The sequence below is a fragment of the Vicugna pacos genome, chromosome 6, assembly GCF_048564905.1.
Source record: "Vicugna pacos chromosome 6, VicPac4, whole genome shotgun sequence".
Classification (NCBI taxonomy): domain Eukaryota; kingdom Metazoa; phylum Chordata; class Mammalia; order Artiodactyla; family Camelidae; genus Vicugna; species Vicugna pacos.
Window position 1 is genome coordinate 85,421,601 of NC_132992.1, and position 21,550 is coordinate 85,443,150.

Sequence of the window (21,550 nt, forward strand, 5' to 3'; positions counted from 1 at the left end):
CAGACCCTTTGTCACGGAGGGTGGGACTAATGGGAGGACCGCCTGTCCAGAGGCCTCATCATCTCAGACCCAGGCATGGGCAGGTGGTCATGTGTAGCATCGGTGCGTGGCCAGGCTCACCGAGGCGGTACCTGCCCAGAACCTTCATCAAGGATCAACGTACTCCTCTGCCTCACAGTAAGCCATGTGTGTGTGTGTAGAGGGGGAAGCTGGGCTCCTGCAGGTCAGCCAGCACCCCGCTCAAGGCCTCTGGAGCTCAGGGACCCTTGAGCTGTGGCCCAGGGAGGGAGAGGGGCCATCAGGGATCCTGCTGGGTGAAGGGTCAGTTTCTAGCAGGGAAAAGAGAGGGCAGATGCAACCCCCAGGGACATCAATGAAGCCAGACAGCGGCTCTCTGTGGCCAGTGGTCAGTGCCAGTTCCCAAGCCTAGGACCAGTCTTCCCGCAAGGACAAGGACACGCAGTCTCCCTTGGTCTCAGAGGGGCCGCCTGGCAGACCAGAGCTGCTTTTCCCAGTTGGCTTGAAAACTACAGCTTCCTGCCAGGGTCCTTCAAGCTTCCATAAAGTCCCCTTGGCAGTCCTCTGGTAGAGGAATTATTTCTCAAGGTTGTTTTCTCCCTCATTGATGGCATTAAAGATACGGGCAAGCCCACTTAATGCCCCATGTAACTCCTCGGGGACTCCAGATGCTTCTGCCTCCTGCAGGTGATGCTGGGTGACCTCAGGTCCAGGCCAACCCACCCTGCACTGCAAACCCAGACACCTCCATGCTGCCAACGGTAAGGACTCCCCTGGGCTCTCTTGGGGAGGACAGACATCCAGCGCCTGCACTCAGGTGGGGCTCGGTGTTTGTGGAACCACATCATGAGGTAACTTGCCAGCTGAACTTGGCCCGAGACCTCTGCTCCAGGTGGCCCAGGGCAGAGACCTTGCAAATGACCCTCTGGCCCTGCCATTTGCTCCTGAAGCCCTTCAAGTCAGAGCACCATTCAGCAGCCCCAGCCACTGACCACCACCCAGGCAGATGCTGCAAGGCCACAGACCCCAACATGCCCAAGTGGCAAACAAGCTTGGGAGGGAGAGACCCAGCTCCCTCTGGGACGCTAGCAGGGCCAACTCCAAGTGCCACACCTGCACACCATAGTAGGTCCTTTCCACGGGCCCTCGAAGGTTCTGAGACTGATCAGGGCAGCAGCACCAAGCTCTGGGGAAGAGGAGGCTGCAAAGGCTGAGTGCATTTATGGGGTCTGTCTTTCCCTGACGCAGAAGCCCCAAGGCTGGGGGCAGTGAGGCCTGAGGGGAGACCAAAACCATGGCTGGTGTCCTGACACCCAACCAGAGCGCACCAGTTGACACCGAGGGCACGGGGATTGTCTCATCACTGCCCACAACCCCTCTCCTCATCTGTGCCCCCCGACACGGCTCGCTCCACCCCTGCAGATATGGCCGCTGTCTGCTGGACGGTGTTCACCAGCGGGGAGGCCTGCACGTGCTCTTGAACGCAGCCACTCTCTTTCCCAGCGCCGAGCAGCTTCTGGGCCTTTATGAAGCCAAACCCCACCCCTTGGTTTCCACTTCTGGGAAAAGCAGTCACCCTGCTGGCCACCTGCATCAACGCCGGTGGAAAGCGCGTCACAGGAACACAGTTACTTGATTATCTGGGCCCTGGACGCTGACATGCGAGACCCCAAGGGGAGGCATCAATTAAATAGGACATGACACGGCCAGGGCCCTGCCTGGCACTGGGGTTATAATGCACTCTTGACTTGTCCTGAGGCAGATGGGGACTGAAATCTTACTGTAAGCTGTTTTATTCAGAGACTGAAGGAGGACATAAACTTTGAGCAACATTTTGTAAACACCTGTGAAATGCAGTTTGATTTCAGTAGTTTATTTTGGAGACAAAGCAGTGCAAGAGGCCGGCCACGCTTTCCTGCTTCCCCGGGGCTCGGGGTTAGACTAGGAAAGGCGACATACAGACGTTATAATCAGGGTTCAACACTCAAGTCGTGTAAACATGGTGGTCGGCAGGCCCTTGGTTTCTAGGACAGCCAGGCAGCTCTGACGGCGTCTGCCCCCACCCCAGCCCTTCCTTTCCCAAAGGTGGGTGACCCCATGTCCCTGCTGACCAGGTCTGAAGGTGCCTCTGAGCACCCAGTCAGCAGCCCCTCGGTCCATCCTCCCTGGGCCACATAGGACAGCCCAGAGGCCTATTCCTCTTTCTCAAAGTTACGGATAGCTCAAGATACAAGATCACACTCAGGAAGTTCTATGCATCTTGCCTGGTGTTCACTGTCCAGGATTGACAAAACCCCTCATCTGCCCCCTCCTCTGCAAAGGGGGCTGTTGGCCCACCTGGACCATGGGATCTGACTGGTCAGCAGAGTCCCATCTGCTGCCATCAGGGGCTGGGGTGACCCTAATGGGGGAGGGGTAACGTGGCTCCTCACTTCTGGGGTTGCAGCCCCCTAGCACCTGGCTGGCTTCGTGCTTGGGGCTGGCAGTGAACACGAGAGGGGAGGACTGGGCCGCTGCAGCAGGGGACTGGGCAGGTGAGCTGGAGTGGAGCGATGGGCAGCCTCCTCCTGCCTGGGAAGAGGGCCCCGAGTCACCTCGATGCCAAGGGAGGCTCGTCTGGGTTGACTTCACAGAGAAACAGGCTGCAATGCAGGGCATAGGAAGTGAAGCCTGCCCTTGAGTTCTCTGGTCTTGACTGCCCAGCGACTCCTGGAATGATTCGCCCAAAGTCACAGCACAAATCCTTGGCACAGGTAGGATCAGCCCAGAGGCGCCCAACCAGGCAGCCTCCTCCCAGGCCCGGGAGCAGCAGTGCTTGGTCAGGGAGGGAGGCTGCTCTGCAGGGCTGCATGGGACAGGCGCTGACGGGCCTCGTGGACACAGCGAGCTGGACGTGGAGCGAGGCAGCCAACCCAGGGTCGTGGCCTTCCCAAGGAAGCTTCCTCCTCCTTCACCTTTGTGAGCAAGCGGCAGGTGGACCACAGCCCAGACCCCCTGCATGGAACCCCCCAAGGAAACGGCAGCTGCGGCCTCTTGCCTCCGCTGGCTCACCCTTTCGGGTAGAGGCAGCTGCACATCCGGTGGGGCTGCAGGCCCTGCTCCTCACAGAGCTTCCCAACAGGAGAGGAAATGGCAAAGGGGCCGTGCCTGGGCATGGGGGCTTGGAGAGGAGAGAGAGGCGGGGAGCCGTTCACTCGCTCTGTTCAGCCACCAACAGCCTGACCAGGGATGGCCTCCTCCAGGGTCCCCAAGGCCTGGTCCACAGCAGCCATTGAGAAGAACAGACGTGGACGCACACACGCACTCACACACACACACACACACACACAGAGGCACACACACCCCACCTCACATTCGACCTAGTGTTGAAAACACAAGCGTGTGTAAACTCAGTGAAGAGGTCTGCACAGCAGGAATCAGGCGGGATTGTCCCTTTTCCGTGAGGCTGGACCACTTGGGTTTTTTTTTTTCCATCTTCCCCCCACCCCTCATTTAGATCATGACTTCAGAAAATCAGGTTAAAAATTAAAAAAAAAAAAAAAGAAGAAGAATCAGATTGTTGGGAATTCTTAGTAGTAGCGTCACCGTTGGGAGCTGCTCGCCCAGCAGGTGTGCTGTGCAGCCCGTGCCGCCCCTCTGGGTCCCGGGCTCCGTGGCTACTGGGAGGAGGCCTTGGTGGCCAGTGAGGCCACACAATGCTGCTGGAAGCTGGGAGACACGGTGGCCGTGCAGCCGAGTCTCTGGTGCGGCAGCTTGGCGGTGCTGCCCGCGCCCACGTCGGCCTCGGCCGTCCAGGGCGGCTCCTGGCCCATCATGCTGCTGCAGCAGCCGGGGCTGGCGCTGCACGTCCGCTCGCCCGCCAGGCCGTCCGCCTGCTCCGCCAGGAGCCTGCTGTGCCTCAGCGGGGCCACGTCCCCCGAGGCTGCCGTGGCGGCGCTCTGGCCCTGCAGCACGGTGGCGATGTGGTTCAGGAGGTCTGTGAAGAACTCGCTCACGCCCTCGTAGCCTGGGGGTAGGGGAGAGATAGACAGCAGGCTGAGCCAGGTGGGCACAGGGGAGAGAAGGACGCGAGGGAGACTTAGGGGCTCACAGGACCCAAGGAGGCTGGTCGAACATGCAGACTCAAAGCCGGGTGTGTGGTCCCAAAGGGCTGGGCCTTGAATTCAGCCACCCAGAGTGGGAGGAGCTACAGGACTTGCGCAGAGGAGAAAACACCCTGCCACCCTACCACTCCTGCGCACAGCTTCAGCATCTCATTTAATCACCTTCCCAAGGCGGTTTGACGCCATCACTTGGGGGATGTGGTGTGGCCAAAGGCCCCCTCCTCCCATTCTAAACCAAATACCCCTTGCCCCCACATGGCCTGGCCCCAGCCTCCCTGTGTGTAAACTGAGGACTCCCGGGGGGAGCTCCTGTGGGCGTGACTGGGAGGGGCTGGGATGTGGGTGATGCCTGAGTCCGTTTCCTCCTTCCCCCGGTACCTGCAGGGAGTTCCCTGCATGCTGCATGCTCTTTGAGCATCAAAGCCAAGGGACAGAGACCAGGCACCCCAGCAAGGCCACCACACTGACGCCTGCTCCCCTAACAAGTGGGCCTGCATATCCTGAACAGAAACCGTCGGTGCCTGCCTGGGGCCTGTTTCCCAACACAGATGCAATTGCGGTATCTGTAAACAGTCTTCGAGAGCCACCCACTGAGCACATTTCAGATCTAGGGTGAGGATTTCGCCGACTTCCAAAAACTGCTTTGAGAGAAAGTTGACATGGAGTGAGCGCCCCCCACCCGCCCAAGCCAAGTTGCAGGGATGAGAACTGGGCACACAACCACAAGAACAACGGCCAAGACAGGAAGCCTGTCCCCAAAAAGGGACAGTGCGCCCACATCAGGAGGCGTTCCAGGCACTCCCCCACCCTGCAGTGGCAGCTGTGACTCCACCGAGGACACTGGGCCTGGTGCTGAGAGATACTGAGACCCTCGCACAGCCTCCAGGACGTTCCTCACAGCTGTTGGTAAAAGCTGGGAGGAAGTGAAGGTTCGGCCACGGGCAGGGCAGGAGCATTATGTCTTATGGAAAAGGCTGTCCCGGGCCAGGCAGGGGGCGCTGCCACACCGTCCACACTCTTCTCTGTTCGGCAAACAACACTGTGGTTTTGAGGAAGCCTGAGGCCAAGAGCGGCAAGTAGTGGTGCCCGGAGTGAAAACAAAAATGGGTGAGAGTTGGCATGTGCAGTATTTCCTCACTCGGTCATCACAACACTGTCCCCATTTTACAGACGAGGAAGCAGAGGCACAGAGTTAAGTAACCGGCCCCAAACACGAAAAGAACCTTCAACAGGTGGACACATGTTCGCTGTGAGGTAAAGGTGCTGATGATGTCCACGGCAGGGGTCCGTCCAGGCTCGCCGAGTGCTGGCCCCTGGCCGTGTGCTTTACCTTCCTCGCTTTGGGCGTCCTGGCGGCCCTGGGGACTGGGAACCAAGGGTTATCCCCATTTTACAGATAAGGACACGAAGCTCTAAATGGCAGCACCAGGAATATGAACCAGGCCCTTCGGTGCTGCCTGTGCCTTGAATACATGTGGTGCTGGGCGTCCCCTGCCAGGACCTGGGGCTGAAGGACATGGCAGACCTGGGCCCCTTGGGACCATCAGCAGACATGCTGCTAGGTTTCCAGGGCAGAGATACAAGCAGAGGAGGAGAGCTGAGATCCGCTGACAGGCCACCAGGGAACCTAAGCCGTTCCCTCAGCAACTGCTTTGCTATCCACAGAAGAGGCCCAGCTCACAGCTCCAGGCAGCCTGGGGGGGTGGACTGGGGCGTGAACGAGCCCCATGGGGCCAGCCCAGGGCCAGGCACTGCGCACACACCATCTCCTTGGTTCAGGCAGCGTCAGGTCAGGGGTGCAGGGCCCCACTCCCAGCCGCACTGCTTGGTAGCTGCGTGACCTCGGACATACCACCCACGCCCCCTGGCTCCACATGGCCATCAGTAAATGGAGAGCCGGGTGGTCCCTGGCACACTGGGTGGATGTGAGGATGAAATGAGGCACTGGGGGTGAAGGTCTCAGGGCAGGCTAGGTGTGCAGGGTGTCCCCATCACCAGCGGCCACCGCTGTCATTACTGCCCAGCCTGCACCCTCTCTGCAGGGTGCTACCAGACATCCACGGCCCAAAGTACAGGGTGAGGGGGTCCAGGACCCACGCCTCAGGTTGGGCCCCAGGAGTGCCCCAGATCCAGGCTCGGAAATCAGGTGAGGAGAGACCAGGGAGCAGCTGCCATCTCCTGGACACAGCACCCCCTGGGGCCCTCACTGCACGAGCCACCCGGGGCCTTCCTCAGCACCTGGCTCCTTCACACGGTCTCCGCTGGGTGTGGCCTCGTCACTCCAGGCCTCGCCTGCCTGGGGAGCCTTTTCTTGGCTTCCCTGGAAGAAGCCTCCCATCCACACTGGCTCCCAGTGACGTCCCTCCTCTGAACAGCCGGAACGCCCTCAGGATGCCCGGCCCAAATCACACAGGTGCTGGCTGAGAGGGGCGACTCATGTCCCCACACAAGCCCACAGCCCAGACGCCAAGTTCCTGCTCTCCCCCTCCCCGCCTCCTTCTAGAGCTTCTACCCCAGCAGCCCAGCATCACGCCGACCTGTCCCCTCAAATCCCCTGACGCGGCCACCTTTTCGCCGTTGTCACCTCCATGTCCTCCCTGATTTAGATCCTCCGACTTATCATTGTTCCCCTGACGCAGCCTCAACTCCCTTGCTCTCTCTCATTCTGTCATACTTGCTCATCAAATGCCCACCTCTCCATCCAGGCTGCACCCAGGGTGACTACAGAAAAAGGGGCCACTGTCCCAAAGCCCTCAATTTCTAGTCATGAACACAGACCTCAGAGGGCCAGCTCATCTCGCTCAGAGTGAAGGGCCACATGGCGGGCGCCCCTCTGACTCCCCCAGCCCCTCCTGTGCTCACACGAGGCCATCGGGCACAGGCTTGGGATCCTGACGGGGGGAGGGGGGCTCCTCTTCTTACGAGGCCCTGCTGCAGGCCCTGCTCCCACACTTGGCTCACAGAGGAGCCCTGGGCACCCGGTCCTCTGAGGGCAGGGCCCTGGTGGCCGTGCTCACACCACCCCCGGCGTCTGTAGCAGTTGGGACGCACAGTGGGCCCTCCGTAAACCACGTGACTGAGGGAGCTAGGGCTGCCTCCGAGCCTGGGTTCCCGTGGCTGTGAACTGTGATGCTGACTGGGCTTGGCCTGTGTGCGCTGAGGAGTGGAGGGGCCGAGCGTCAAGTTCCCCAGGCACAGCGGTGTCCCAGCTCCCTGCAAACGGCAGCGGAGTGGTCCCCATGCTCCTGTGAGATGCTAGCCTCCCTGAGGAGGAATCATCTCCTGAAAGTCTGCACATTCACCGAGCAGTGACACTGGCTCTACCTCCAGGGCAATTACTTAATAAAGGCGAGAGCCAAGGCCTGGAGACAGAGACACCGGGAGAGGGCAAGTGCCCGGGCTGCTCGGGACCAGGGGGAGTGAAGCATCTCTCTGCCCCTCACCTGCTGTGATGGGGAGTTGCTTGGCCACATGTGAAGCTCAGCACAGGGCCGCCATGACCACCATCATCACTGCGGCTAACCATCCCCTTGAGGATTTTCTGGGTGATGTCTCCTGCTGCGCCCCTCGCTGAGTTGGGATCTGAGGGCTGCAGGAGACAGCAGGCACCACAGCCACGGGGGCTGGCCAGATCTGAGGGTGTCCCCAGCACCATGGCTCAGGGCAGGAGAAGGAGCAAGGCCCTGCCACCACCCTGCGGTATGACTTGGGACAATCTCTCCCCAACTCCACGTAAACTGGGGGATTGTAGTCCCTCCAGTGTCCTTTCAGCTCTTTAAATCTACAAGGGCCCAAAAGACCAGCTGAGATTCAGCAAGAAAGGCAACTGCTGATGGCACAGGATCAGGAGAGGGAGGGGAAAGAACGTGTGTGTAGATGCAGGCCTACTATGCACCCTGTAACCCATCTGCAGTGGGGCTGAGCCTCAGCGGGCTCTTACCCCGGCCCCACAGAGCCCACAGTGAGGGGCGGAGCTGGTCAGCCCTGCGCGCCCGCTTGAAGCCACCCGTCTACAGGCCGGTGAGGGTGGTGTGCAGCCCCGGCACTCACCTGGGAAGGCGTTGATGTCGATGACGGCGTGCTGCCCCGTCTGGTTGTTGATGATGATGTCGATCCCAAACAGCGACACACCCAGGGCCTGCCGCAGGGCCCGGGACAGCTCCCGGATGACCTCGTCACTCGGCCGCTCAAACACACCCTCGATCTTGTCCAGCTGCCAACACACACACGCGGGGATCAGATCACGGGTGGGGAGGCGTAGTGCCACGTCACACACACAGAACCCCCGCCCCCAAGTGAGGTGCCACGAGGCCGGGCCTTACACCCAGGCACGAGGCAGGACAGAAAAGCCAGCGTCAGAACGAGGATGGCCATTTCCAAGTCCTGCCGAGAGCCGGGCAGGTGATAGGTGCGCAGCAGATGTCACCTCTCTAGTCCTCATAACGACCAGGGAGGTGGGCATCATTTTTCAGCATTTTACACACAAGGAAGCTGAAGCTCAGAGAGGGTCAGGGGCCGGTCCAGGGTCACACAGCTCAGGGCTGGATTTGGACCCAGGTATTTTAGCCTCTTAGCAGGGAGGAAGGAAGTGGAAAGTCTGTCATGAACCCAGGAAGACTTTGTGGTGCAGGGAGCATATGAGCTGGACCTTGAAGATGGGGAGGTATAGAGGGGACTGGTGGGGGAGCCCAGGTGAGAGCACAGTGGAAGCAAAGATGCAGAGGCAAGGCCTTCAGGAGAGAGCTGGGAGCAGCTGGAACAGCTGGGACAGAGGTGGGCAGCAGAGGTAAGTTTGGTCCGCATCACCGCACTGGCCCACCATTGCCCGAGCCTCAGCCTTCACTCATTGGCCAGTCCTGGTGGGGAGGGCGGGTCGCAGGGATCCTGAGTGGGGCTCACCAATCTCCCCTCCGGACAAGTCATTATGGTATTTCCACACTAACTCAGTGGGTTTCCCCAGAGTCTACTCTGCTGCTCCTGCCCAGCTCCTGGGTCCAAGTTCAGCTTTTAGCAAAGCTTCCACAGGGCTTGGGGGCTGTCCCCTGGACACCGTCCTGATACTGCTCATATTCTGCTCTATCGCAGCTGGCCTGGGACAGGCACACAAGTCTTCATGGGCTGCACAGGCCCTGGCCAGGGCCTCCACGTTAGTAGAACATTGCCCTGAGAAGGACTGAAGTCACAAGGATTTGGATTTGAATCTTGACAGTGACTACCTAGCTCTGTGGTCTTAGGGGAAAGTACTTGGTCTCTCTGTCCCTCAGTCTGCTCATCTGCAAAACAGCACCAGTGAGGCCTCCATCCCAGCTGCTGGGAGGAATCACAAGGTCGTTGATGGGGTGGGGACAGCACACACCTGCCCAGGAGGAGGGGCTCTACTTGCGTTTAGGGCATAGATGGCACCATGTCACCCCTAAGACAGCTGGAATGGGGCTCACATGTAATGCTCAGTAGATACCGATTCCTAAGGGGTGTGGTGGGCTCAGGGTCAAAGGGGAAGCATGGGGGTTGATCCATCAGAAATAAAATAAAAACTGGGCCACAAAGTTAAATGTGGAATTACCATGTGACCCAGCAATTCCACTCCTAGGTGTGTGACTGATATGCCAACGTTCACAGCTGCATTATTCACAATAGGCTAAAGGCAGAAACAACCCAAAGGTCCATAAACAGATGAGCGGATAAGCAAAATGTGTTACCCACACAATGGAATATTATTCCACCATACAAGGCTACTACACGGATGAACCTTGAAAATACTAGGCTAGGTGAGAAAAGCCAGACGCAACAGGTCACATATTGTATGACTTAACAGGAAAGGTCTAGAGTAGGACAATTAAGGAAGTAAAAAGCAGATTAGTGGTTGCCAGGGGCTGGGAGGAGGGGGAATGGGGAGTGATGCTTAATGGGTAGGGGTTTTCTTTGGGGTGATGAAAATGCTTTGGAACTAGATAGAGGTGGTGGTTGTACAACATCGTGACTGTACTTAACACCACTGAATTGTTCACATTAAAGTGACTACTTGTGTGTTATGTGAATTTCACCTTGATTTAAAAAAAAAAAAAAGTGAGACTGGGCCAGGCAGGCTGGGGACAGAGCCCCAGGCACCCAGGACAAGTGGCCCTCACCCCTAGCACAGGAAGTTAAAGTGGCTGATGGGGAACTTCCAGGCATGTGCAGAGCAGGGACCACACAGCGGGGCACTGTCCTGCTCACTGTGAAAGTCACCCCCAGCGGCTTCATACAGCAGCCAGGGCGCCTCCTGCCCACAACCCCGCAGCCTCGGTGTCTCATCCAGGGGAGACACTTTCTGAGGGGTGGTGGCAGCCTGGCTGCGTGACAGGCACTTGTCACTTAGCACCTGTCTGAGCCTGGGAAGGTGCCCGCCTCCTGGTCACTCTCACCTGGGGGTAGTCAGAGGCTTGGCCCAAGGCAGCAGCTTGACCACTGGTCCTGCAGTCCGGGGCTCTCACCGCACCAGAGACCCGGGTGGACACCTGGTGCCGCTCACTCCCCGCTGTGTGCCCTGGGCTGCAACGGATCCTTCTGGGTCTTTCTCACCCCGCAAATGGGGTAATAAAAATGCCCACACCGTGGGGCTGTGGTGGGACCCAAGAAGCTAAGGGGGAAGGCCCGTGGTGCAGGCCTGGCCGGGACGGCTGCTGCTTTATTACGTCTCGTGACTCACTATTTACAAAAGCTCTTTCTCAGCTCAGCTAAGGAATCTCAGAAATCCTTCCGAAGCCCTCTGATTATCTGAAATAAAGAGGCGATGGAGACGGTGAGAGCCCCCTCACCCCGGTCCCCTTCTCCTATCACAGCTGACACAGACTGAGCACCTACTGCGCACCCGGAGCTGCCCCAGGCGCTTCTCACCCAGTAACGCCCCGAATCCCACGACCATCTCATACAGCAGGATGGGGAAACCGAGGCTCAGAGAGGTATCGCAATTCGCCTGAGGCCACACAGCTGGAACACTGTGGAGCTTGGGTTTGACCCCAGGCAGTCTCATCAGCCAGAGTCACATTCTTACCCAATACCCTACACTGGTGTCTGGGGGCTGGCAAGTTGGATGTGGGAGCTGGGTGCACCCTCGGGGCATCCGGCCAGGGAGGGAGGTGGGGCTTCGAGGCTGGGGCAGGGCTCCCTGCACCTGCATGAAGCCAAGGCGGGGATCAGAGGGATCCCAGTGGTGGGAGGGGGGGATGCTAAGAGCCTTGTCTGGACACTTGTACCTGGGAATGGAGCTGTCTGTGCCTGGCCGGCCTGCAGTGGGCCCGGAGGGCCTCACATCCCAAATGGAAAGGGGCTGGCTGACTTCTTTTCCCTTTTCTCTTCTACACGTTGTCAGCCCTGGGGGACTCCTGCGTAGCAGTCATGAGCTAAGGGGAAGGCGGAGGTGGCAGTGGGGCCTGGAGGTGGAGAGAAGGCTCCACAGTGTCTCTTGGCCAACCTTTCCCACTTAGCAGATGGAGACACAGGCTGAATGGTAGGTGGGTGATTAGCCAGCGAGGTCTCTTTGCTTCTGGCCCTCATGCTGACCCTCTGGCATCAATTACAGACCAGACTAGAGCTGCGCTGTGCCACGGGAGTGGCAGGGACAGCCTCTCGGCAGGTCCGCGGAATGCTGACTCCCTCCAACAGTCCCTGGCTGAATAAGGTCCAAGAGCCTCGCAGGGAAGACGCCCTGTGGAACTGGGCCAGCCTGAAGTTTCCGCAGCTTTTATGAGACCAGAACCTTTTCTTGCACAGAACATCTATTTACACCTTATAATGTGCACAGTCAGGCGCCGAGGGGCTCTGTTTAGAGTCGAGCTCTTGACCACAGAACTTGTTCCTGGGGAACGTCTATCAGCATCTTGAGTGACGCTGGTGTTCCCCCAGGTCCCTGTCCATGCCTGGGCTCTGTAGAACCCTCTGCACACAGCTGGCTCCTCAAAGGAAACAAACAAGAAATGGACAGGCAGCCTGAGCTGGGGAACAGGAGGCCATGGGCAAGCATAGGCCCTAACCTGGGATGGAAGGGAGTGAGGTCCAGGGATGGGGGTGTGCTGTGGAGGGGCCACTGGCAAACCCTCTAAGAATGGCCAGGATGGCTGTGACTTAGGGGAGCAGGAGACCCGGCAGATGGCTCATTTCAGGGGGCAGTGGTGGCAGAGACCACTGGCTCTCTGGACATGGAGGAACAGCAGGAGGTGGCCCAGTGCCAGGCTCTAACTGCTCCGAAATTGCCAGGGAGATAAGAAACTCTAAATTCCTGGAAGCCTCAGCTTTGGAATCAGACTAATCTGGAGTCAAATCCCATCTCTGTCCCCAAGTGAAGAACTCTGTAAATTTGGAGAAATTATTTAACCTCCCTGAGCATAGCCCTCCCCTTGGCGAAGTGGGGGGATCCACCCATGCCTGCAAGGCTATTTCAGGCCGTGGGGCATCTAGGACAGAGCTTCCCACCCAGCGACACTCACTGACAGCAACCCTGAGCCCACTGCCCATCGTGAACCACCCCAGCCCCCACAGAAGGACACAGCAGGCTCTTAACAAACGCTTACTGGACTCATGAGAACAAGGAAAGAAAAAGGGAAATTGACATAGTGCTGTCTCCTGCCCCTTTTTTAAAAATCAGGGAAAAGGCAGATTAGAAAGTAGATCTTCAAATTCCTCGTGACTGGGGAGGTTTCTTCAGGCTGGGAGGAAAGTTAGATAATCTATCTGGAGCGATCTAGCGGTGAGATGGCCATCAGCACAAAACCCTGAGTAAGGAAGAGGGGTCTGGAACCTCCCTGGGCCTCTGGCATGGGGGCACAGGTCCTCCCACCCTGCCCCGCTGGATAGCTAACGGCACCCAGGCTCGGCAGGAGGGACGTACCGCGGTCAGGACTGATGACGACTCTGGCTTCGACACGTTGTGGCTGTTGAAGAAGATGGATTCACGGTCTGAAAAAGCAAAGACAGGAAGGAGCCAGAGTTAAAAGCTTAAGGCAGGGACAGTGATTCCACCACCCGACACCAGGGGACAGCACCATCCCAGGCCACGGCGGCCTTCGGGCTCAGCATCCAGCAGCTGCCGCCTGGGGCCCCAGCAAGCCGGGGACCCGCACCCCGAGGAAACACGACACCATGGATGGACACACGCCCAGTCAGAGCCCCTGTTTCAATTTTTCCTCCCATATAAAAATGAATGGCTCAATGAGCCCGCTTCTGCCAACATCTTACAGTATCATACCTGGTTCTCCCCAATACCTAATGCCTCCTTCCCAAGTGTGTCTAGAGTGTCCTACAAACATGGACCAGAAAGGGGGCTGAGTGAGTGGGAAACGCCGTGTATGCGAGTATCAAGGACCCAAAGTGAAGAGGTTGACTGATGCCATTTATTCCAGCATTCTCGATCCCTCCTGGCTCTGCCCAGGGAACACCTTCCCAGAGAAGCACTTCAGAAATGGCCTGGCTGCCACCTTGGCATGTGAGCATTTAAAATACAACGGGTTCTCCTCTTTCGCCATCTACCGAGGGGACAAAATAGGAAATCAGAACATGGGCATCTGTAGGACCCACCCAGGAAAGCACACAGAACAGCTTCTGTTTGGCTGTGGAAGCCGGCACAGACCCTTAAAATACCTTCCACCTTTTCCCACCCCATCCCTCCCTGATCCCACTGCACCCTGGGCCCCCTCACTCCCATGGGGGTCCCTGGAGAGACAGATCAATCTCAAGATTGATGAGAACAAGGAGCTGCTGGTTTGTTTATTCATCCCCTGGAGAGTAAAGGAAGGTCAGTTGGTCAGAAACATGTTCCCAAGCATTTGGAAGTGTGGGTACACAAATGCAAGAATCACAAAATCATGAGCCTCTGGGCTGAGATCTGGTAAAGATCTGGTATCATCACGTGACGACCACAGGTCACGGGGATGGTATGGGCCATGAACCCCAGTGTGGCTCTGGCAGCCTCTGCTTTAGTCCTTCCGGGTAGGGCGTGGTGGCTCCCGTCCCTCAAGACATACGGGGACCCAGGCCCCTAAGCACAGGGCAGGAAGGGCCCTGGCTGAGCACTGCTGCATGCCAGGGGCCACGACGAGGGGGCACCTGCTCTGGATGGCGACGCCCCACCCCCAGCTCCAGGATTATGGCCACAACAGTCATGCATGAGGAAGTGTTTGGGGCGGAGGCCAAGCAGGCAGGAGCTGAGATGTACCTGGCGTCCTTCCTGCTAGCGGGGCACGCAGGCCCCTTGCCGCCCAGGCGTGCCCGACAGTCCTCCTGCCACTCCGACCAGAGCCAGTCCAGACGGGGGGCACGAGAGACGGTCCTGGGGAGGAGCCTGGGGAAAATAAACACCCTGCAGGACTTGCATCAAGCGGCCCCACCGACTTCTACTCCTGGGCACTGACAGCCAAGAAGAGTGAGCCTTCGGGGGTGGCAAGCCCTGTGGGCTGGAGGCTGGAGTAGGGCTCGAGCAGCCGAGATGGGCATTTGGGCCTTCTACAGACACTACCCACCTTCCCACCCCATAGCCCAGTCTGGCCCAGTCTCACTGAGCTCAGGGTGCCTCCCACCCACCCTGTGGGTCCCCAAGGGCAATGGCCAGGGTGGCAGAGCAGGCCTGGGTAGTGAGAAAGGCCACTCAGAGTGGATGGACACAGCCAAGTTCAGGGGGGCTGGGAAGCCTGCAAGAGCCACAGGGAACACCATGGGTGTGTAGCTCTGCCAGGAAGGGAAGGAACTGGGCGCTCAAACTGGACAGACCATGTCACCCAACAGCTTCTTGTGGCCAGATCGAAAATGTGGACCTTCTCAAAGGGGACTCGTTTCTCCTCCGGGCTACCTCTGACCCGGGGGCTCTGGCCAGAGGACTGTTCAGCAGGGTAGGGAGGCTACCCTTTTCTCAAGCCCTCCCCCTGTGTGGCCTGAGTGGGAGTCGGAGGGAGTGGCAGCAGCTTCCAGCCACTTGGTGACCTAGGAGATGATGCGAAGGGAAGCCAAGACAGGTCAGAAAGGGTCGGATCGTCGCTTGGTGTCAGCTCCCTGGGCAGCTTCACGATACCCAGTTCCCTCAAGATAAACCTGGCCAGGCCCCTGCACCTTGATCAGAGCAGCACCCTGGATAGCCCATCCACTCCGCTCCCGGGCTAGTCCCGAGACACAGAGTGCCCAGGTGAAGAACCACAGATGATGCCTTCCAGGAGAGGGAGGGCAACAGGAGCAGTATGGGTGCTTTTGTCCCCAGTTTACAGACGAAACAAACAGGTTCAAAAGAAGAAGAGTAAGGGACAAGTTTAGCCCCCAAATTTCCCAGTGACTCTCTGAGGCAGCTGTGCGCAGTGGCCACACTTTCTTCAGCTTCATTTGCTCAATCTTTACATCTCTCGCTGGGGAGTAGGGAGCATGTCACAGGCGCAGATGGTGGTCCAGGTCTGTTCCCAGATCCCCTCCCAGATCCCATAAGAACATCAGCTCCGCAGAGGGGCCAGCCCTGGCTGCCTTGCCCAGCAGTGTTCGAGTGCCCACCGTTTCCTCTGGGGCCCTTTATCTGTGCCACAATTTACCCTTTTATTACTTCTTCCCTGAGGTGCAGTTCCTCCCACTAGAATATAAGCACAGGAGGGCAGGGCACTTAGCTGACTAGCTAGGTCCCTGCTGGATCCCAGCCCCTGGTACGGGGCTCAGCGCATGGCAGGTTCAAGGAAACACCTGAGGGGCTCTAGATGTGAGATCAACAAGTGTGGCCCGCCACCTGCATTTGTAAATAAAGGTTTATTGGAATGCAGCCACGCTCATTCGTTTACACGTTGTGTACAGCTGCTCTTACACTCCAACTGCGGCATGACGGAGCTGGAAATATTTACTCTCTGGCCTTTTGTAGAAAAAGCCCACTGACCGACCCCTGCTCTATGTGGTAGACAGTGCCATTCCTTTCTATACCCCTAAAGGAAAAAAGGCCCACGAGGTAGAGTGTAATAAAGGCACTGCGTCCGCAGAGGAAAAGAAACAGAAATAAACCCACTGCACGGAAAGGGGAGCAGAGAGACGTGCCCATCACGACTCTGGAACTAGTGGAGAGAGGGGAGCAATCTCCCCAGGGCTGTGAACCATGGGCAGAGAACACGTGTTCCTGGCTCTGGCACAGGCCAGCTTCAACCTTCTCCATGAGAACGTGACTTCAGTTCCAGCCAGAGCAACAGCAAGATGCCCATGGTTGTAAGACATACCTGACTTCAGAGCTGATAACAGGTGAAACCCAAAGAGCACCAGAAAATCAAAAGGACACAGCAGCTGTGGAGGGAAAGCCGGCGTCCTCATCACCACCCCAGCTCCAAAGAATCCCACTCAAGGAGTCCCCACCTCCCTGCATGGACAGGGGAAGCCGCGGACCTGCCACACTGGGCAACGGGAACCAGAAAGCCAGGAGGGGGCTTCAAAGAGGCCAGAGCCCCAAAGCCTCCCGCTCAATTGTGCAGCTTAAAAGGCTGCTGTCATGCTGTGCTTCTCATCCGGAAAGAGAATACATGTGTAAAAAGAACAGAGCCTACGGCAGCTCGTTGGCATGATGCCCTGAAGACACTGGACACGGAATCAGCCGTGGGCGCAGAGGGACGGACACACTGAAAGTTACTCAGCTTGCCTGAGCATCACACACACTTCTCTGTGAGTTCTGGGCTCACCCACTCATTTACTCAGCCACTGACTGCATTTTACGTTAAGCTGGTGACCTGGAAACAGCCACAAGAAGACACAGAGGCGGCACCCTTGTCCTCAGACACAGGACAGAGTCCACACCGTGCCACCGGAGGCTCCCAGATGGAAACTGGCCCCGCACTTTCCAAGCAGGAGAAAAGGGTTGGGGAAGACTTTTTATGTGTAAAGGAAGGAAATCAGGTGGTAATTTCTTTCGGAGATGGAGTGAAGACAAGGATGTCCTGAGCCCGGAAAGCCCCCCGCCTGGCTGGGAAAGCCGCCTGCACGCAGAGGGAAGTGGAGACGTGCAGTCCCGAAGTGTCTGCTTTCTGGGTTGTGTTAACCGAACGGCTGAGAGAGGACGCCAAGAGCTGGACTTCATTCAAGAGGAGGGGCTCAAAGCCACGAGGAGCGGATGGTGACAGGAAGTCCCAGCGGAGGGATTTCAGGAAGACACATCTGTTTGCTCAGGGGGAGATAATGTAGCCCGGGTATTTCGTCTAGTGACGGCGGGTTTTTCTTGCAAAGATGAACGCACAGTGAGAACAAACCACGCCATGGTAACCAGGCATCCTCAGAAGTCTGCTCTCGGAAAACCGTGCTTATTTCAGGGATGCTGCCGCTGTTCCAAAGGTTTCTGGAACCTGCCTTAGGGATGCCTTCAGAACCACTAGAATATTCTTTAGAGCAGCCCCCATACCACCTAATCCTTGTTTTAGACTCAGTTTTTGAAACAGCCAAGGATCACCTAGTGCTGGTGAGCAGATGAAGAAAAGCTGAGAGTGTGGAGCCCCTCAGCATCCTTAGGGGACCCCCTCGGATGCCCCGAATGATGGCAGCACCCTGCAAACACCACCACTGTGTGACATCTGAGGGACGCTCAGGACCATCACCCACCGATCCAAAATACACTCACCAATGTGGTCCTACTCCTGTGGGGGCCCAGCGGTGTGACCGTGCCACTCCTGACCTGCCTGAGGTCCCACAGCCAGGAAGTCCTGTGCCCCATGTGCTAACGCCTGATAGAGCATGCACCCACCTCGGCTGCTGCAGAAGCAGCAGGTAACTCAGTGTTTCCCAATTGGAAAAAGAAGGCGTGATAAAGTAGCCAGGGCTCTGGCCCTCAACATATGAGGGGCCCCTGCCTCCCTGGCTTCCCCGAAGGGTCAGTCATCAATTCCAGCATGTTCCCTGTGAGCTTCATGTCGTGTGGAGCCCCAGGAAGAGGCCTGGGTGCAGAAAGCTTCTGGGTGCTTCCTGGAATTTACAGTGGTTGAGATGGATGGAGCCCCTACAATGACCTGGTGGGACAGGGGTTCTCACTTGTTCTCTAAGACCTCTTACCTACTGAGCTCTTCCAGCCTGCAGATCCCCTCTCCCCACTCTGAATAACACAGGGTGACCAAGGTCAGAGCTGAAGGACAGGCGGCTGGTGCCATGTCCCAGGCGCGCTCCTGAGCTCCAGGCATCCAGAGACAGCGTGAGGCTCAATTACCTGATGTGCCCGCAGAGAAGTTCTTCAGCGAGGGCCTCTGGACCACAGTGTAGGACTCGCCGACCACAAACACCTTGTACAGGACGGCGTTGTGGTTGATGAAATTCTGGATCACGCAGGGTGGCTGGATGGCGTTCAGGCCCTCCTGGTTGAACACAATGGCCATCTGGGGAGACAGGGGGCCAAGGGCTTTGTCAGGGTCCACTACCGCCTCAGCCTCGACACAGGGCCACATCACCTGCCCAGAACACTGCCACCAAGGCCCATCCCTGGCCCAGTGGCATGAGGGCTCCCCAAGAAGTCTCCAGCCAGGGTGAGTGGAGTGGAAGCTGAGAAGAACACCTAGGGATCAAGGCACTCTGTCATGGTGGTTTGGAAATCCTATACCATCAGGTCTGCCATGTAGGGTCAAGCAGGCTGTGCACTGCACAACTCCACTATTCACACTGCATTCAGGAAAGGAACACCCCTGGGTTGTGTACTAATCAACCCTTCGGACCTCCGAGAGTTTCCTCCAAGAAGACTGGAGGGGTGAGGAGAGGGCAGCAGCAGGAAGCAGAAGACAATGGGTCAGGCGCTGGGAGGACTTGGGTCAAAGCCTGCTTAATGCCCACAGCTGCCTCCCGAGCGCCCATGACGTGCCTGGCCTTGTTCTAACACGACGTGAGGCACCTGCTGTCATCCTCACAAAGTGACCAGCGGGTGGGTCCTATCACCACATCTCTTTCTCAGATGAGGAAACTGAGGCCCTGAGATGCTTCATGACTGCTGGAGAGTGACAGGGCGCAGAATGGGATGGAGCCCAGCAGCACCCAGCCTGGCTGTCTTACACACTGAGTGAGCTACATGAGCACCTGAGAAATGGGAACGTGCTGCTCCCAGTCCCGACTCCTCTGAGGACCAAGCCTCCATCCTATAGGAGGGTCTGGCAGGGGACTGAGGTAGAGATGGGAAGAGGGCCGCTGGAGAAAACCTCTCCACTTTGGCTGAGGCTCAGTCTGCCCAGTAGAGCTAGCTGCCAGTGTCGGGGCCATGGCTAATCCCTCAGTCCACAGGGCCCCAAGAAGAAGCCACCGGATGCCCAGGGCTGCTGGGAGGGGATAACAGGGCTGCACAGCTGGCCGCCTACACTGGCTGATGCCCCTTACATCAACTGTCACCCCAGCGTGCCTGGCACTCAGCTGGGTAGGGCAGAAGCAGACACCCAGGCCGCATAAGGAAATAAAAAGCACGTGCGCGCATGCGTGTGCACCACAGGGACTGTCTCCTTAGCCCTCTGACGAAAGTAAGAGAACCAGACGTGAGTTCAAGTCCCAGCCCCGGCACTCACTGCGTAAGTCATGTTTAAGCTCCAATTCCCTCACCTGTAAAACAGCATCAATAACCAACATGGGATAGTGTTGGGGGTCCTTATAGCTTATGGCTCAGTGGGGTTTTTTTGTTTGTTATTTTTAAGAGGGGGGTATTCCACTGTGGAGCAAACTAGCATGCTTACACAGGCTTAAAGCCGAAGTAAGAAGCCAAACCATCCTGCGAACATAAAATAAAAACAAACTAGTCCTGATTCTGGTTGAGCTAGGGACCGGGTGAATCAGAGGTAGGACTCGGGCGGGCTGGGTACCCAACCAGAAAGCCCTGCTTTCCTGTGTAAAGCTAATCACACGCACAGGGGAGTCCTGTGTCCTTGCTGCACTCAACACCCCTGGGCACCTCTGAGGTAGGTGAGTACCCCCCCCGACAGAGGGGGTGTCCCTCTGATGCTAACAGCCTCCCGGGAGGCAGGCGGCCCGTAGCACACACAAGCCCCCGCCGTCCCCCTCAGGAATCTGCAACTCTCCAGATCCCAGTCTCAGAGCTCTGTTCCTGACCCCCATGCAGAAGAGGAACCCCTCCCTGAAACAGCACGCAGTGGGTTGGGAGGGCCCGGGGGTCAGGTGGGGAGGAAAAAGGAGACATGGCACACGTGTGTATCTTGGAGCCAGACTTGGACATCTGGACTGAGGGGAGAAACAGCTTCCCCTGAAGGCGCTGACCCCATGGAATCAAGACTCCTGAGGAGGGAGCTCACCTCGATCCAAGACCCCCACCCCTTCTGCAATGACCCGGCAGGTTCCAGGGCAACAGGTTCCACTGCAGCGGATCAAACACCTCCTGGGCCCCACGGCAGCACGTGTGGCCTTATCCTTCACAGCCACCACCAGCATATCCCCAGTTACTAGTGTGGGACAGAATCTCAGAGAGGCTGGGTCATCTGCCCAAAGTCACACAGCTGGCACTGCCCAGAGCCAGACCTGGTCCCAGGCTGGTGTGATTCCAGAGTTCTCATGTGAACAACAGAAGTGGCTCCTTCCCAGCAGGCTGACCTGTTCTGCATCAGGCCAGTCTAATCACGTGAATGATTGCAATCATCTTTCTGTCCTGAAGACCCCAAGGCACTGACCAACAGGGGAAGTGTTTGGTGGTGAAAAGGGCTAGGTGGAAGGCTGGCAGGCAGGTGCTGCTGCCAGCGAGGGGAGTGTGGGTTCCAGGGACATGGTTTTGGCTGCCCTGAAGCCTTCCTGCTCCCTCCCAGAGCACCAGACCAGGCAGGTTCCCAGAGAGACACCGTGTGCTGCAAGCATGGGGGGCAGGTAGATGGCAGGGGTGGAGACCGGGCAGTCAAGTTGCCAAATCTTCTACTCACCTCGTGAGAGTTGGTGCCATGAGCCACTCTGGTTTTACAAACTAGGGGTGGGGAGAGAAAAACAGAGGAGTTAGCAAAGCTTTTCACCCACCAAGCCCGACCTGACAGACACAGGGGGATGCTCTCAAAACTCCTGCAGCCCCTCCTGTGGGGGAAGGGGCCAGCACCCGTGCTCAGGTGAGATGGATGAATGCTGCCGGGCCAGGCAGGAGAGCATCTGCCTTCACCACCTAGGGACCCAGGACCAGGCCCTCCCTGGCAGCCAAGGCCCTCTTCCACCTGGCCCACACCTGCCCAGCGAGCTCGGGGTACGGGACTCACTGAACGGGAAAGCCAGGCCATTCTTCTCCAGGAGCTGCATGGTGTCGTCCCCGCACAGGCTCGTGAGCTCCATGAAGGGCGGTGAGCAGATCCTGTCATCTGGGGACAGAGGAGAAGCCACATCAGCACCGCCTACTCCCTGGGGCCACCCTCAGTGTTCCTGTCCCGCCACCCTGCACCCCACACTCTGCAGTCCCCTGGGAACACACATGCGCCCCGAGGACGAGAGCATATTCTTTAATTACATTTTCTGATAGCATT

At 57.8% G+C, this 21,550-nt stretch overlaps 1 protein-coding gene across 1 annotated transcript in view; it reads right to left on the minus strand.

Moving 5' to 3' along the window:
* Positions 1-3,569: 3,569 nt before the first annotated feature.
* ITPK1 (inositol-tetrakisphosphate 1-kinase) overlaps positions 3,570-21,550 on the minus strand; it is a 151,239-nt gene continuing 133,258 nt past the window's right edge. The window contains exons 6-11 of the mRNA XM_072963625.1: positions 21,290-21,388; positions 20,969-21,009; positions 18,286-18,451; positions 12,988-13,055; positions 8,172-8,334; positions 3,570-4,024 (exon numbers count right to left, since the gene is read on the minus strand). Of these exons, the coding sequence (XP_072819726.1) occupies positions 3,675-4,024; positions 8,172-8,334; positions 12,988-13,055; positions 18,286-18,451; positions 20,969-21,009; positions 21,290-21,388 (887 nt within the window). The 3' untranslated portion in view covers positions 3,570-3,674. The remainder of the gene's footprint in view (positions 4,025-8,171; positions 8,335-12,987; positions 13,056-18,285; positions 18,452-20,968; positions 21,010-21,289; positions 21,389-21,550) is intronic.